Genomic DNA, 18,562 nt, shown 5'->3' on the forward strand with positions numbered 1-18,562 from the left:
GGATATGATTAGAAATCCAAAGAAGTATTATTTTGAACGGCAAAAATATAATTAAGGAAGTAATTGTCTTTTGTATTACCATAAAGTAAACTCTTGGGGCTGGAGCCAAATGTGGAGAAGGAAAGGGAGGGAGGGAGGGGGAGGGAGGGAGAAAGAACGTAACCATTAAAAGTAAATTATTATTTTTAATGGTTAACTTTAATAAAGTATGGTAAATATATTAAAATGGTAAATTTTAATAAAGTATTATTTTAATATGAATATTAACATATTTCATATGAACGTTATTACCTTGACAACTAATTTCCATGACTTAACATCAATTCTGTAAGACTTTTTTAAAAACATTAAAGTCCAGATTTTTAAAAATGTTGTGATATAATGAACAAAAAATCCTACATATAGTAATGATAAACAATCAATGCAAAGTAATTTTTAAAATGACAATTTAATCTGTCAGAACAATGAAATATTGGCAATTTGCATAATATTAGTAATTTACATAATTAAAATTAATATTTAAAGATACAAAACATACTTATAAACATAATAATAGTAAGTGTCTGTTCTGGATAAAATTCTACTCCCATCTACCATATGGATCCCATTTGCATCTAGGGTCTTTCTTGATTGGATAGCCCATCATCAGTGCCATGAAGCACCTTTTACTAATTTCAGCTGATAAATAATTGCTTTTCTACCTGGAAGTGGATGGCTCTGTGAATCATGTTCTGATAGACTGGAATATTCTGCTGTATTCTTCGTGGACACAGCTCTTGAAAACTATGGAACAAATGTAGGAAAAGGCAAGGATTATCTAAATCAATGCTTTTCAAATTTGGCAACTTTTTAAAGTGTAGACTTCAACTTCTAGGATTTCCAACCAGAAGGAAATTTACCTTTGCATATCTAAAGATATATCTATATATAAAACATTATCTTTATTTTTGGAGAGTCAATTTGGCTTAGCTGTTAAAACACCAGGCTACGAAGCAAAAGAATGTCAGTTAAAGGCCTGCCTTAGCCATAAAAGCCAACTGAGAAACTTTGAGTCAGTCCCTTTCTTTCAGCCCAATCCACCTCAACAACAGGTTATTGTTATGGGGAAAATAGAAAGAGGAGAGGAGGAGTATTGTGTTTGTTCACCACATTGATTTATTTGTAAAAATAGTAAAAAGACAGGATATATACAAATAATAATAATCTCCAGGTGTTGTATCCTAGAAACGATGAAAAGCAGTGTTTCTCCACCTTGGCAATTTGGAAAATGAGTGAACTTCAACTCCCAGAATTCCCCAGCCAGCATAGCATAGCTGGGAAATTCTGGGAGTTGAAGTCCACCTATCTTCAAGTGGCCAAGGTTGAGGAACACCGATGTAGAGGGTGAGTCAACTATTAGAAGCTGTAACCAAGTCAATGATAAGATGCGCTACTAATCCATCTCCAGGTGTTACTTATACTTTCAGTCCTTTAAGAAAAGTGACAACCCCTGACATATCAGATTTAGACTTAAAAACCCAGGAGGAAAAGGTGATATGCAACTGCCAGAAGAGTAAGGAGAGGGAACTCTTCTGCCATGTCTTTGGAGTTTCTGGGAAACTAGTGTAGATCAGAGGTGGGTTGCAAATCCCAGCACAATTGGTTCACTTGTGCTCAAGCATGCTCGCGCAGGCATGTGATGCTTCTGCGCGTGCGCAGGAGTGTCTAGGCGGGTTGGCCGAGTCTCCCGCCACCGCTACTACCAGTTCACCCGAACCAGGAGCAACCCACCCTGGTGTACATTGATATACAGGCTTTCTCTATGATTCTCTTAGTATTTAATCAATAAAATCCTTTTTAGGATTTCAATTTGAGCCTATTTTCTTCCTAAATAACTATTTGTTTATTGTTGCCAGCATAATTGTGATTTCCCCTTTATAAATACAGCATTTTTACTAGTTAGAATGCTTCCGCTTGTTTGGAAGATAAAATGTTGTCTTTTAGACCGTAGCTATCTAAGCATGTCTTTATATTATTTACAATTTACTTTGAATTTATGTTTCATCATACCCTTACATTAATGCAATTCATAAAGAATTTCTTCCAATTAATATCCCAGACATTTGTAACATTGTTATAAATATGCTAGCAGATATACATATCTGTCACTGCAGAGGCTTTTTATGGGCAGGCTTGATTAAAGGGCATGAACTCTCTCCACAGCTTGTTCATGCTAATGAAATAATTTGTTCCTTTAAAACTAAACTTAATTGCACAACAAAGAAATTAAATCTAACCTCATAAGCAAAGACATATAATAAAATGTTGTGTGTTTATGATAATAAGGATAGGTGAAATTTTCTACTCAGCAAAATTACATGGTAAACAAAGTTTACCAAGACAAAAAAACTGTAGGGAATTAAAAACATACTTTTAAAAAAGTAAATAAAATAATCTTGGAGTTAGCATTGGAGAGCAATATACTAATTTATGTTATAGACACGATGGCTATGCACAAGGTTTTCCTGTAAATGTATACTGTAAAGTTTACATGGCCCATTGTGTCTATCATTGAAGATATAGTTCAGATAATTTGTATGATTTTTCCACCTGATTATTTTTTAAAGGGGATATTCAAACTGAAGCATATCTATGGGCTAGATATTAGTTATTGACAAAATATATTAATACTTGGTTGACACTGCAGACTCTATGATGCTATTTATATATAGCTTCCTACATATAGTAATGATAAACAATCAATGCAAAGTAATTTTTAAAATGACAATTTAATCTGTCGGAACAATGAAATATTGGGAGGCTACTTTTAGTTAGTGTCCAAATTGTGCCAAATAAAAATAAATAAGCTAAGTTGGATAAATACTATAGAAATTGAAAAGTATTTAGAACTCAAATATTAGATTAAATATATAATTGTTCTTAATATATATCATATATTCCTATACCCACTGCAATCTCGGTTCCGCATATACTCAAAAATGTGCAGAGGAATTGCAGACCTGTTTGGGATTAAATGTGGAACATTTCCAGCTCTGAGTGCTTTAAATGGCCACAGGATGGTTCAAATGGTCAGGATGAAGCTTCAGCCCATTTCTCCCCAGATACACACAGACTCAGACACACAGGAAGACATTAACAGCATTATCTGGTTAACATGGGGGTCATAGTAGGCATATGAGGATATATCAGCACTCTGATATATCTGACCCAAAACCAACACAAGATCCAGCAGAGTTAGGTAGATATTAAACAGGAAAGGGTAAGAGTATTCAAGCAGGAAACATGTCAAGCGTCCCTGACTCAGACTTTCTTCTCTTCTCCTGCTGTAAATAGTAAGGAAGGTAACTTTATTCTATTAATAAAACAATAAGGAGACAAACATGGCTTTAGCCCAAAATACATTGTCAAAGAACTCCTGCAATTACTTCCCCATTTCAGATGAATATAAAGGTAGAGAAGAAAAATACTGTAAAGCCCATATTTGGAAGATTCTATTATATAGCCAAAATGTATAAAAGTAGCTTTAGATTTTGTATGGAGCCTTTGTGTATTTTTTAATTGGTTCTCATAATAGAGCTGACACCCCATGCCTCTATCCACACCAACCGGACCTGTAGAGAATTTCATAGAGAAGGGAGGGAAAATGCTGCAACACCAAATTTGCCATTCTTTGTAGGCAATCCAAAAGTATAGCAACATTGATATTCTTCACAGCCATCCAATGTTTTGTCAAGTGTCAGGGCAGTGGACAGATACTCAGGCAATTGATTAATTTGGTTCCAAAGACAATAAATACCTCACTAAATAAAGGAATTTTATTAGATCCATTAGCTTTATTACTATTAGCTCTAGTAACTAGATTTGAAAAACATAATATAAAAAGCATACATACACATAAAATGACAACCAAATCTCTTGCAAGCTGCCAAGAGCTCCAAAATAACAACAGCAGGAGATATCCCAAGGGCAGCCAGTTTTCAGATTACCCAATGCTGGGGTCCATACAAAACAACAACTTAAAGGTTTTTATGACTTGATAGCCCTGCCATGGACAACACTTGACCTTGACTAGCTGGCACAAATCTCTGGAATGGGAATCAAAAGTCTGAAACTTTCACAGCAAGAAAAGCTTTCGAATTATATGAAAATTTTCTCTTTTTCTTCTTTATTCAATAAACAAGATTTAAAAAGACCAATAAACAAGAGTAAAAAGACCTATGAATGAGCTCTAAACTTTCAGACTTTTCATAATATGAGGGAGACACAGAATATGTCCCTAAACTCCTGGAAATAACAATAGTCTTCTCAATTGCCATCACATCCAGAAATCAAGAAGAAAAAATGTTGAGACTCTGGAAAGAATGCAGAAAAGAGCAACAAAGATAACCTGGTGAGATCCCAATTTTAGATCTTGATTTGCTCATACCTAATAGAATTTTGTCAAACTAAAACTATAGTCTTTTAGCGGATGTATCTGGGAGATTCTAGGGTGTTGCTATCCCAAACCTTTCCCCACCACCATTATCGAGTTCAGGACTGCAGAGTCACTTGTCTTGGGTTCCTGTCTGAAATGTACTACTAGGAAGCTGTGGTATTACAGTGAACATCTCCGTCCCCATTTCTCCTTCAGTTGCACATTCTATCACCAGAGTCTTCTCCAAAACCAAAATTCAAAGGCATCAATTATCTTCCTATTTTGCTTCTTCAAAGATACTTCCATAGAGTATCACATGACTGTACCATGCACTGTGAATATACCATGGCTTACACACTTCTGATCTTTATAAGTGTAGATATATCACAGCATTTAAATATCTTTTCCAAAGACTTCCAAGGCTTTGGTGGAAGCTTTACCAAGAATCTGTGGCTTATTTTTGATAACGTGTTCTTTTACTTTTGATGATTAATCCATAAATGTAGTTAGTTCTCTGCATGTCAAATAAAATACAAGCCACCACAGTATACATGTACCCAGTGTTGATCAGTTGTACTTCTCTACAACTGGTTGGAGAAAGGCAACTGGAAAGAGGGGAGAATTATTTGTTTCTGTATTATATGACTATGAGAATTACTATTCTAAACACATAGAAGAAATCTGTTACAGCTGATTCTTTCCTGCAGCAAATATTAACCTAAAATGTTTTTTTTTAATCAAAACCAAAATATGCCTGGAAGTATTGCTCCTGTTGATAGCATTTTTCTTCTTTTTATCATTTTCTCACAAGTGCAGGGTCCACTTTTTTATCAACTGAGTATTGATCCATTGGTTGCCATGAGAATTAATTCACTGGCTTGTTCCCTGAGCCTGCCATTGTGACTGAAAGAGTGTAACTAGCCCAAAGTCACCCAACCAGTTGTCATGCCTAAAATGGGACTAAAACTAAAAAAAAACCACGGAATATTATTATTACGGTATTAACAAATTTAGTTGCTACCCATTTCATGGTTCAAGACAACTGAGTGGAAGCAAAGTAATCTAGAAAGTAGTATAGAAGGAATGTGGTAATTGCTTCCTTATATGTACTTTAGATGTTCAGAAAGTAAAGATACAACCAAAGAAAAAGTATGGATACTGAATAAACATAGTATCGAAAATAAATTTTCAATTTTCCTGATTGTTGGCTCATGTAACTGTCTGTGAGAAAAGCCAGTAGAGTTGTTCTTTACATCTGCCATCTTTTCAGCAGTTCTTCAAAATTATTGTGTTGCTTTATGTAATTTTTCCTAGCCTACAATAATCAGCCAGGAAATTCAATCTAAGCAGAGACTACCCATCCTCAACTTTCAACAATCAGAAACCAGTTCCACTAAAGACTAATCAAAATTCAGGTTATCTTTCTATAGGAGCCCAGTCATTCAGTTATTTATAGTCTGCATAGCAAACCACTTTTTGCCTCTGAAAATGCCAGTCACAGTTGCAGGTGAAACATTAGGAAATCTGTTGTCTAGACCACAAATCACTAAAGCCTGAAGCTCAACACTGCCTACCATCCAGCCTATCTTTTCACTTGCACCTACCTGCAAGAGCTTAAAGCACACTCTGAACCATATTTTAAATATAAACTGCAAAGTGCTGTCTGGCTCCAAGATTCAGTATAAGTTTTGAACTTGCCCATCCAAATCTAAGTGTTTTAATGGAAATCCTGACTGTACAAGTCTTCTCAGATAATAACATTTATATGGTTTAGGTTTAGGTTTTATTAGGATTTGTATGCCGCCCACTCCCTAGAGACTCTGGGCAATAAAAACGGGGGGGAGGGGATATAAAAATTAAAAGAAAATTTCACAACATACATACAGCTTAGAGTGGGGCTGGATAAACTCAACAGCCCCAGGCCTGCCAGAACAGCCAGGTCTTAATCGCTTTGCGGAAGGCCAAAAGCGTAGTAAGGGTCCGGATCTCCACGGGGAGATCATTCCATAGGGCCGGAGCAGCTACAGAGAAGGCCCTCCCCCGGGGAGTTGCCAGCCAAGATTGACCGGCAGATGGAATCCGGAGGAGGCCTAATCTGTGTGATCTTATTGGTCTCTGGGAGGTAAATGGCAGGAGGCGGTCTCTCAGGTAGCCAGGTCCTAAACCATGTAGGGCTTTAAAAGTAACGACTAGCACCCTGAAGCATGTCCGGAGACCAATGGGGAGCCAGTGCAGCTCGCGGAGGATAGATGTAAGATGGGTGTACCTAGGCACCCCCACTATTGCTCGTGCGGCTGCATTTTGGACCAACTGCAGTCTTCGAACACTCTTCAAGGGCAGCCCCATGTAGAGTGCGTTACAGTAATCCAATCTTGAGGTGACGAGGGCGTGAGTGACCATCCGAAGGGCCTCCCAGTCCAGATAGGGTCGCAACTGGTGCACCAGGCGAACCTGGGCAAAGGCCCCCCTGGTCACAGCTGACAGATGATGTTCTAACATCAGCTGTGGATCCAGGAGGACATCCAAGTTGCGAACCCTTTCTGAGGGGTGTATAGTTTCACTCCCCAGGCTAAGAGATGGAACGACTGGACCATCCTTGGGAGGGAGCATCAATAGCCACTCGGTCTTGTCGGGATTGAGTGCAAGCCTGTTTGCTCCCATCCAGACCCTGACAGCCTCCAGGCACTGGCACATCACTTCAACTGCTTCGCTGAGTTGGCACGGGGCGGACAGATACAGCTGCGTATCATCCGCATATTGATGGTATTTAATCCCATGCTGGCGAATGATTTCACCCATCAGCTTCATGTAGATGTTAAACAGGAGGGGGGACAGGACCGAACCCTGCGGCATCCCATAATTGAGGGGTCTTGGGGTCAATCTCTGCCATCCAACCAACACCGACCGCGACCTGTCCGAGAAGTAGGAGGAGAACCACCGTAAAACGGTGCCTCCCGCCTCCCGTAACCGTCGCAGAAGGATACCATGGTCAATGGTATCGAAGGCTGCTGAGAGGTCAAGAAGCACAAGGATAGAGGAGTATCCTCTATCCCTGGCTCGCCAGAGATCATTGATCAGCGCGACCAAAGCAGTTTCCGTGCTGTAACCAGGCCTGAAACCCGACTGAAAGGGATCCAGATTATATGTTGGTCATGACATTGAATATACTTTATAACAAATATAAAAAGTATATTTGGGAAATACTAAATGTTCACTGTTGCTGACCATACTATGTTCTCATTCTATAGTTGCTTACCACTTAAGTATCATACGTTTTAATGGGTATAACTAATGACAAAACTGATGAGCTCCAGATCTTCTGCGGTAGGTCACTAAACAATATTTGGCTGCTTTAATTTGACTTTCATTCATCTGAAAACAAATGTGATTTTAAGAAGGGCAAAAAATATAACAGGATATATTCTTCAAGTTGCTAACCTCTACTTAACAGGAAGATGTTATTGTTTCAAGCAAGATCTCTGTAATACATCATCATCATCATTATTCTACCAAATTCTTGTAACTTAACCAAAAGAGGCAAAAAAACCCCATGTAAATTCTCTAATCTGCTTTCCTTTTGAACCAATGGTGGCTTTTAATAGGTACATTAGAGATGAAGTTTACATTAAAGCTTAGGTCTTGTCATTGAATACTGATTTCAAATAACTCTATAATCTTTGGCTGATTATTGTAGACAGTGATCATTTTCCAAATAGTATTAGGTGGTTGCCCCAGACCTTTCTTCTGTATGAGACCTGAAGTGAATCCTGTATACTGTACTATTTCTAAGGGTCACTGCAAATGATAATTAGGCAAGTTTAAGAGTTGGAGCTGAGATGACATTTCTGGGTTTTTTTGCTGACCAAAGGATTTTCAGAATACCATCAAGATGATACATTTTTTTTTCACTTTGGACTGTATTGCTTACTGTGATTTTAAAGGAATATAGCATACGGTTTGGAGAACTGAGATTCAGCCAGTTTGCACCGCTTCAGGAGAACCGTTAGTTAATTCTTTGTGGTGTTCTGCAAACCAGCTGAATAGTCAAGGCTGCTTGTCTGCCTAAGGATTCCAGTAGCTCCCACACACCTCAGATTTTCCTTCTCATTTGTAATTAACCAAAAGAAGAGAAAGGAAAAACAAGAAATAACCACCTAGCCATTTCCTCAGCAGAAACGTTGTAGCCCCTTTAAAACTCAAGGGGGCAAATAAAGTGAAAGAAAGGTGCGTTTTTCCCCCCATTCTCTCTCCCTTTATTTAATAGCTCCAGGCAGATAGTCAAGAACTATTTAGTTGCTATAACCAAACCCCAGGAATGCAGTCAGCACAGAAACAATAGAAACTTACAGATCATACAGATTAACAGAGTTGGAATGGACCTTGTAGTCATATAGTCCAACCCTCCGCCCAAGCAGGAGACCCTACACCATTTCTGACAAATGGCAATCCAATCTCTTCATGAAAGCCTCCAGTGATGAAGGTCCCACAACTTCTGAAGGCAAGCAATTCCATTGGTTGATTGTTCTCACTGTCAAAAAAATTCTCCCTATTTCCAGGTTGAATCTCTCCTTGTTCTTGACAGAATTAGGCCAGGGAAGGAGTTTTAAAAATGTTAAACAGAGCAGGAGTTTCTTGTCAGAATTCTTATGTCTTTTTAAATACACGTTCTAATAGTTCTAATTAGCAGAGTTGATTTTATTAATTTGGAATAGGGTTGCAATGCTGTTTCTATGTTTATGTATTTTGATCCTGCATTTTCAGCATTTAAGAATATTGCGATATTAGACTGAAGATTTAAATTATCTTGTAACTGTGCTTCTTGTGTGTGATGGAGCACCCACAACTTCTGAAGGCAAGCTATTTCATCGATTGATTGGTCTCACCCTCAGGAAGTTTCTTCTTAGCCCTAGGTTGCTTATCTCTTTGGTTAGATTTCCATCCATTTTTCTTGTCATGTCTTTTGGTGCTATGGAAAATAGAATGACCCTCTCACTTTTGTAGGGGCCCCTCAAATTTCCTGACAGAACAATTAATCAGTGGAACAACTTGTCTCCTGAAGTTATAAATGCTCCAACACTGGAAGTTTTAAAGAAGAGATTGGATAACCATTATCTGAAATGGTGTAGGGTTTCCTGCCTAAGTAGGTGGTTGGACTAAAAGACCTCCAAGGTCCCTTCCAACTCTGTCATTCTAGTCTAGTCTAGTCTAAATATTTGAACAATGCTATCTTATTGTGAATTGAACTAAGGAGAAATTTCCTAAGGATGAGACCAATTAAGTTGGCCACCCCACCCAGTCACAGAGCCATCTAGCTGGTCATTACGGCAGAGAACCGGTTGTTAAATTATTTAAATCCCACCACTGGAGAGACCCAATTCATATATACTGTTTACTTTGGTATACTTTACTGGGTTGTTATGAAAACAAAACGGAATGATTCTCCATACCAACCTTTCTTGAAAAAGTGCCCACTATCACCATTCTGTAGCCCTCTAGTCTTTCATCAAAATTCTAACTAGGTCTGACTCTGCTTGACATTTTGCAAAACCAGACAAGGTCAGTCAAACACCAGCACTATCTTTGACAATTATTTGTAACAGAACAATAGCTCTATAAAATCATAAATATAATCCAAAAACATGAGAAGTATTGCACAAACTATTCAATCTTCCTCAGTTTATGGTCTTCCTGGTGCTTTGGATAACTACTCCTTTTGTCATTTATCATGAATTGTGTTCTAACATTTAACCAACTAGGGGTCATATTATGAAAAACAATGTATATCAGCTATGAAATTCTTAAAATCTGTTAATTTTACTATTATTTAAGCTAACATCCTTTGAATATTTATGTATAAATAAATTCCACTGAAGGACTCTCACTTAAAGAAAAATTAAAATTAAAAATTAAAAATCAAGAACAAAAATGGAATTTTGTTTTTTAATCACAGTAATTCATATTGCATATATTCCACTGGCATTCTCATCTACTGAAATAGATTCTTTTTATAAGTTTCAATAGTCATGAATAATTATGTAACAATAACTCATAATTCAATTAAAATTGAATCCATAAACATGGTAGCTCTTCAATCTTACCACAAGAAAGAGTACAATATTTAAAACAAAAATGAGGCTAAATCAAGGATAAAATTCATGCATTGAGTTGCCATTGAAACAATTAGCAATGTCTCAAGGCCCATAACAAAGTCAATTCCAGTAGTTTAGCTAGCCACGAGCAGTTCCATTGAAGATGGCAGCTTTCCCGCCAGAAACATAAAAAATTACATGCCATGTGTTGTATAAGAGAAAAAATTTAGTGCTAAGTGTGTATGATTCAAATTGTAAGTTATACATATTTAAATTATTCAGCAAATATTTGGTAATATATTCATTCAAGCTTTGGCACATTTCCTACATTTTGACAAAGTGGATAGAATAAACTTGCTGCTGAATTTCAGTGATAAAAATGTGTTTCCCAGAGCCAATGCAATGCACAGAGGGCTGATCTAGCACAAACTCCTATCCGCCCATCCACTCAATTATGAAATTTCTATTTTTCAGCCTGATCTAACGTTCAGGAATTTTATAAGGATAATACTGAAAGTAGAATAAGAGAAATCAGGGCATTATTCTAAATTCTGGCAAAGAAGACCTGCATAAACACAACAAATGATTTTGCTTTAGTTTTTTTTTTTTGCCCTCTATGTCAATAACTTTCTAAGCTGAATAGTACTGCGCCATTTTAATTTGGCAGATCCCTTTTAAAAGCTTCTTGATTTTGGACTAACATTTGTTGACATCTCTCTTCTGCTCTCTCTAAAACTGGAAGACAAGAACTTTTAGGTAGCTTAGTAAATAAAGACACCCAGCTCTTTTCTTTGTACTATGAATAGGAACAAATGACCCCCTACAAGGATTATTTACAACTTCATTTTGTCTCTCACATTCACCATTCTGAAAGACATCAACTTTGTTCCCTGCAGTGCTCCACTAAGAGCCACTAGCCAAATCAAACTATCACAGTCTGTAAACATTTCTTGCATCCCACTGCGATTTCCAAAATTACATTTTCTATGTTCCCTATAAACAGAAAAGCGGAGGATTTTCGGTTCATCTCAGAAAAGGTTCTTTTCTCATGTCCTAGAATGTGGTCTGTTAATTGCTTTACCAGGAGCAAACTTGGGTCATCCTTTGAGAATGAAGTTGTTATAAAACAGCTATGTTGACAGATGGTATAAGTGGCATCACTAATCAAATCTGCCATGGTGTTTTCATGGCAATGGGGAATTATCACTGTGCCAGTAAATGGAAAGGCTTATTAAATGTTCTGTTCTAAGTAGAAAATGCATTGTAATGATAGCTTGTGGAGTCATAAATTGGAGACGCAAGAATGAGTATATGCTCCGTGACTGATGGGTCTGTGACATACGCCTTGGAAACATTTTGCATATACCTTCATTTGGATACCTTCAAAGCCATCTTGCTTCTCTAAACAGCATTTCAATAAGCTATTTAGGCCCACCAGTGCATAAACAGTGAATGTTGAACAAGCAGGTTCCCTAAAATCATTCATTTCCTTGGGGTCATCTACTTTAACTTATTCTTGCATTTTTTTTTTCTCTTCTGCTCAGGCAGTTGAGCTAAGCAGTTAATAAATAAATACTTCGGTAGGGGCTTCAGTTTTTGTAGATAGAACAGGAGAAAAGAGTAAATAAAAATCCATTTTTAATATTGCAAAATTAGTCTAGTGTCTTTTATGTCATCAACATGTTTAACTTCCTTTATGTGCATTTTCTGAATTACAGAATGAATCCAAGCTTTTCTGATAGGCCTTGAAAGCTGAGCAAATCAATAGCTGAATATTCAAGCCACAGTTTATTTTTCCATGTGTACCATTGACCTTTTTGTATCAATACCAGATAGCTCCCTGCCAAGCTTATTATATACTTAGTCTCTGGGGGTAGCCTTCTGAATAGACAAAGTGTGTGGTATGGACAAAGGAGACAGAACTTACTCCAATTAAGATGTCAAAGATGTGGACCAGCTTCTGAAAGATGCCAGTCTATTCAATGGGAATGTGCAATTTGCATCTGCTAGTCTAAAACTGTTTAAATTATGCTTTTAAACTCAATGTACGTATACACACACTCACACACATACACATCCTATTGCTATTTATTTGTCATTTTTCTCATGCAAGTTCTAAATTTTGCTTTTTAAAGGGATAGTCTATTCAGTTGGAATCAAGCTTTCCTCAAAATTATTTGCGATCAAGAAAATAAATACTTTTAAACATTAAAAAATCCCAGCTATAATCCCAGCTCTTGTTTTAAAATTCTGATGGTTTAATCTTTATTATTGGAAGTTGGAAATATATTAAGCTTGATTTACTGAATGTAACAATATAAATTGATTCATAGTGCCACTCTATGATATCAAGTTCATTATGGCAATTCCTATTTTATTTATTAGATTTATACTCAACTGTTCCTCAAAGAGCTTGAAAAGACATGCTTTTCTCCCACTCCTTACCCCACTTTGTCCTATAGCAACAAACATATGGGGTAATTTGTCAGAGAGACACAATGACTGGCCCAAAGCTATCCAGCATCCATGACTTAAGGGTATATTTGAACCTGGATCTGCTTGGTTCTAATCCAACATTTTAACCTCTCTGTCATACTGTACTGATATGAAGAATAATTGTACCAGCTGTCTTTAAAATACATTCATTCCACATCATAAATTGTATTTTGCAAAAAGTAGCTTCATTAATTTTAGTTAATTGGGACAAATTACAAGCAATGAAAAATGAAACTTAAAGCAAAGAATTTTCTCCAAGTTGCCTTTGAGAGTCTTTGGAATGAGTTCAACACCTGCCATATCTTTTGCAGACAGTTATGGATGCCTTGGTGTACTTTTATCATCTACAATAATGAAAAGAAAGCTATAATGTACTTGGTGAATTATGGGAGGGGGATGCTATATTTTAAATGTAGAAAATGAAGAAAAAATCTGAAGAGAATAAATTAAATTATTTTAAATCCACAGACTGGGGATCGATCCTTAATTTACTACAAAGTACAATGAAGTTATTAACTATGCAGAGCAAAAAGCAATGACATTCCAAATTGTCTAATCATATAAATTAATTCTTGCAGGAAACACTAATCATTTTTAGTCAAAAATAATTTCAAATGAACTGAATAGCCTCTTAATCATACAGATTTAGCTGCAGAAGTGGCTTTCTCTCCATTTTCTTCCTCTTTACCCATCTAGTCCATGTTTCACTGCCATCTGATTGATTTTAATCTCTTTTTATTTTTTAAGGTGTTCCAGTGGCTTTGATCGTCATCGTCAAGACTGGGTGGATAGTGGTTGCCCTGAAGAGGTGATATTCAGATATCCTATATTTATATTATGAATAGTTGATTCTTAAAAAGAAGAGGGTATCTTGACTACAGAGCTGTTACAGGAATAAAGCCTCTCTGAACAGTATTTAAAGGCAGTTTCTAGATTTATCCTTCTCCCTTAGAAAATTACTGTTGGCAGATGAACATCTGTTCTGTCACTTACCTCATGAGCATCTATGTTGAATCCAAATGTACTTCTCTGTGTCCTAACCAATATTTTGAATATGAAAAACTAAATCCAGAATTACCATCCCACACTAAAATAAGTTTTTCTTTAGCTTGGACATTGTATGATGGAAGGAAATTACAATTATTGGAGATATTTACTGTTGTTTTTTTCTATTAAAAATAGCATTGATATATACCATTATTTTATTTATTAGTTTGCTTTGATGTCAGTATTGAAAAAGATGTTGAAGAACCCAGAAGTTCATTTGATGGGAAAACCTTAACTTGATTTTTTGTATAAGTGAAGTTTTTCAAAGATGAGTGAACTGAATTTTAACCCTGGAATATGTATATATGTATGTAATGTGTGTGTGTGTGTGTGTGTGTGTGTGTGTGTGTGTGTGTGTGTGTGTGTATGTATGTATGTATGTATGTATGTATGTATGTATGTAAGTAATTCATATGGCCACTTGTTTCATGCTCATGTCTGTACATGGATACCAATAATTAAATACAGCCTAAAGCAAAAAAGGAAACAACAGCATACAATACACATAATCTGCAACCAATATAAAAATCTGCAGCACAAATCACAGCAACCATTGCAAGGCTCAGACACCAAGATTCCTAGGCTCTATGACAAAACCATGTCTTTAAGGTCTTGCAAAAAGAGGACCAATTTAACCTCGGAGCCAAACCTCAGTTTGGGAGAAAAAAGTACTAGAATAAACTATTTCATTCCAAATTCTTCTTTCGATGCTTTTTTTTTTAAGTTTTATTTTTACATGTTTACAACAAATAACCACATGTATATTATTACATAACCAAAATTATATTGTTAAATGTTTACATCGATTCGTCTTACCATCAACCCCCAAAAACGATTATTGGCTCTTCTGCTCTCCATGCACCGCATTTATACCCTATCCATCTCTTTCTTCTCCCTCTCTCCTCCTCTTCCCCATCTCCTTTCTTCCCTCTGTCGTCTTTCTCTTCTCTATTTCTCCTTCCTCTCTCCTTCCTCTCTCTCCCCTTTCCACTTCTTCTTTCTCTCCTTTTCCCCCCTCTGCCCTCTCTCCTATCCCTCTCTTCTTCCCTTACCTCTATCCTCTATTCCACACTCTTCATTTCATTTACTTGGTGTATTTCAGCCTCTGAGCGAGCTCCATTTTATATTGATAGTATTTATATTTAAATATACATCTCTAATTTTAACATATATCCTCCTCCTTTTTTGAAAGAAAAACGAAAACTATACATATATAGTAATTATATTTTTAAGCCCATTTCTTCCAGCCTATTTTTGGCTGGGATGTAGATCTGGTTACCATTCCCAGCTATTCTTATCATTATATTTATATCATTACATGCCCCAAATTTGTAGTTCTGTGTCTATAATCTCAATAATTTCCCACTATATTTCACGTTCCCTTCCATTTTTTCATATCTTGACATAGTTTACCCTTAATTGTCTTTAAATAACAATCCTTGCTGTTCAATGTTCATTGCAATTCCATTAATCTACTATGTAGAGTAACAAGCGGTCCACACCTCACTTTGTTCATCATATTAAGAGTTCTGTATGTGTTCATATTTCATATGTTTTAACCTATACTTAATTATCCTTCCATTGTCATATTCAGTCAATTAACAACTCAGTTTAATTATCATGTATAAAAGTGAATCACATACCTCTACTTTTATTCTTCACATAACAGTTTCATATTTGTCCATATTCCATATATTTTAACCTTTATTTAATTATATTTCCATTATCATATTCAATCAGTTAGCAACTCAGTTTAATTATCATACATAGGAGTAAACCACATATCTCAGCTTTATATTTCCCATATAACAATTTCTAATTATCAGATTTTTTCTAGTAAGTCTTTTCTCTCACTTCTCCCTATTCCTGCCTTCTCCCTTTTCTTTGTTTTGACATGTCCACCCTCTTCAGTTTTCCCTATGCCACTGTCAAACTCAGTGAAATCTTTTATCTCCTTTTTATTTTCTTTTGTTGGGACACATCCACCCTTTTCAATTTTCCCTATACCATTTTCAAACCCAATGAAGTTTTTTTGTCTGTTTTTAATTTTCCACAGTTTCTACCACTTTCTTATCCCCCCTCTTCTTCCTTCACTTCCTCAATATCTAGCTTCAAAACTCTATTTAGACTTGATTTTAATGATTTATAAGAGCCGAGGTGGCGCAGTGGTTGGGGTGCAGTACTGCAGCCCACTTCAGCTGACTGTTATCTGCAGTTCAGTGGTTCTAATCTCACTGGCTCAAGGTTGACTCAGCCTTCCATCCTTCCAAGGTGGGTGAAATGAGGACCCAGACTGTGGGGGCAATATGCTGATTCTGTAAACCGCTTAGAGAGGGCTGAAAGCCCTATGAAGCAGTATACAAGTCTAACTGCTATTGCTATTTATGCATATTTTTTATAATTTCACATAGTTCTTCAAATTCACATCTTTCAAAATTACAGTTAGTTATAAAGTTCTTATTTCAGAGTGCTGGTCCACCTTAAATTTAGCTAGTTCAACTAATGTGGAGAGGGAGCCATCTTGATCCTTTATTCTCCCTCCAGCCAAAAACTTCATATTTTCCTAGCTCTTGATTTTATTTTATTTTTTCCCCTTGTTACTTTCCACGTCTCATTGATTAGAGTTGCTTAAAATATATTAATTAGAATGAACTCAAACACGGTAAGTCTCCTTGGTATGTTTCTCTTTGCCTCCTGCTTTTTTCCAAATTCTGATTTATGCCAATTGGTTAATTAAAACTTCCAGGTCAAGGTTTCACATTCCATTCATTACACAGACAAGATTAAAAAATAATGCATTAATTAGAGTTGCTTAAGATATGTTGGTTAGCAAACAGTCTTTTCAAATAAAAATAAAAATTCCAAGCTTGTGTTTGAATGAGTTTGTCACTTCTCTGCTTTCTCCTTTCTATCTCCAAGTTTTCAAAGCAAGTAGTTCTTTTTGGGCTAATGATTTAACTCTCCATTTTTCCCTTCTTTCTTTCTTTTTGACAAAATCCCGATCTGTCCATCTATATTATTTATATTCTCAAGGTTCTTTGCCTTTTCCAAATTCTGATTTATGGGTTAATTAAATCTTCTTACCAGGTTTTTCATCCCGTCTCCTACACACTCCTGCTCAGGTGCTTTGGCCAGAAGCCAGCTGCTTCTTGTGCAGCCATGTTGCCATGCTGCCTCCCCCGACACCAATTCAGGAGGACAAATCTCCGACCTCAAGGGACGTGTTGCACTCCCTCTGGGTCTGATGAGACACTGCCCCTTCTTCACACCCTCCCCCTCCACAGGGAGGTTCTGATCCAAAAGGATCTCAACATTGGTTTTTCAGGCAGAGTTCATGTGAGGCTCTTTGGAGCCCACACCTCCCCCATCTGTCTTGCTGAGGAACTTCCGGTCGAATCTCTTCTTTCAAATAAATAAATCTTATAATGTTTAGAGCTTGAGCTTCTCTACCATTTATTGAGACTTTAATTCTCTTTTATCCAGAAAATATACTAACTTTGCAAAGTCTTAATTTAAAATTTCCATTTTGACATATTCTTGTGTTTGTATTAGATAACTGTAGTGCTCAGACAAATGACTTCCACTGATCACTAATTATTTCCTTTCTTCATATTATTTTTCTTATGCAGTCAAAACTTAAGATTTGTGAAAATACAGAGACAACTCAAATGCCTCTTCATATTACAACTGCACAACAGCAAACCACGATGAGATTCAGAGTTTTAACAACTACCAAAGGAACCATTACATCACACCTGCCAACTAGTCTACCCACGGAAGGTAAGAAACTAGAGTTGAATATGTTATCAGAAATGTTTAAAATTTGTAGTATGATTCTGTCACACGAAATTTACCTACTGGAAGAAATAGTACTTCAATAATGTGATTATATTATGATTACCTAAGACCAAGGCTGAAAACGCTCTACCTCTATAAACAAAATCTTTGTATAATTTATAATAAAAGTTTAATTCTAATCCTGTTTTAGATTGAAATTGACTTTCAGAATAATTAAGGTAGCATCAATGGGTAGCAATAAAGCTACTATAGAATACTTTCTTGGTTATTTAAACGTTGACTCAATATTTTAGAACCAGTGATTTGGAGTCATTGGGATCTTCTACATTGAAACTCTTATTTTTTGAAGTATTTTATCATCCTTAGTAATCAAAAATGCTATTGGAGATTATTAGCTTTCATGAAAAGATGAGTATTTTGCTATATATTTCCCAAATGTATTAAGTGCTGGTGTAAGAAAACTATGTAAATTACATGTGGTATGTACTGTTTTTGTCTTTATATTTCCCAAATGTATGAAGTGCTGATGTAATAGTACTGTGACAGTTACAGGTACTGTGTAGTGTTTTCCTGACATGTTTAATATTAAATCAGTATCTTGTAGAAGTGTGCAATATTTAGAATGAAACACCTCTTTTGATAATGTGATGGTGATAATATTATTTACAACCTAGCTTTAGTAAACTGGCTAGAAGGATGTTTTTTTTTAAATAACTAA

General features: G+C 36.2%; 1 protein-coding gene across 3 annotated transcripts in view; it reads left to right on the top strand.

The window, feature by feature from the left end:
- PLXDC2 (plexin domain containing 2) overlaps positions 1–18,562 on the top strand; it is a 266,176-nt gene that overhangs the window by 237,525 nt on the left and 10,089 nt on the right. For all 3 annotated transcript variants that reach the window (XM_014056257.2, XM_087712674.1, XM_087712673.1), the window contains exons 10-11: positions 13,747–13,807; positions 17,676–17,826. In XM_014056257.2, coding sequence (XP_013911732.1) covers positions 13,747–13,807; positions 17,676–17,826 — 212 coding nt within the window. The remainder of the gene's footprint in view (positions 1–13,746; positions 13,808–17,675; positions 17,827–18,562) is intronic.

This window comes from Thamnophis sirtalis, unplaced genomic scaffold (assembly GCF_051295495.1).
Source record: "Thamnophis sirtalis isolate CommonGarterSnake01/CBP01778 unplaced genomic scaffold, rThaSir2_p1.2 scaffold_4, whole genome shotgun sequence".
NCBI classification, from domain to species: Eukaryota; Metazoa; Chordata; class Lepidosauria; order Squamata; family Natricidae; genus Thamnophis; species Thamnophis sirtalis.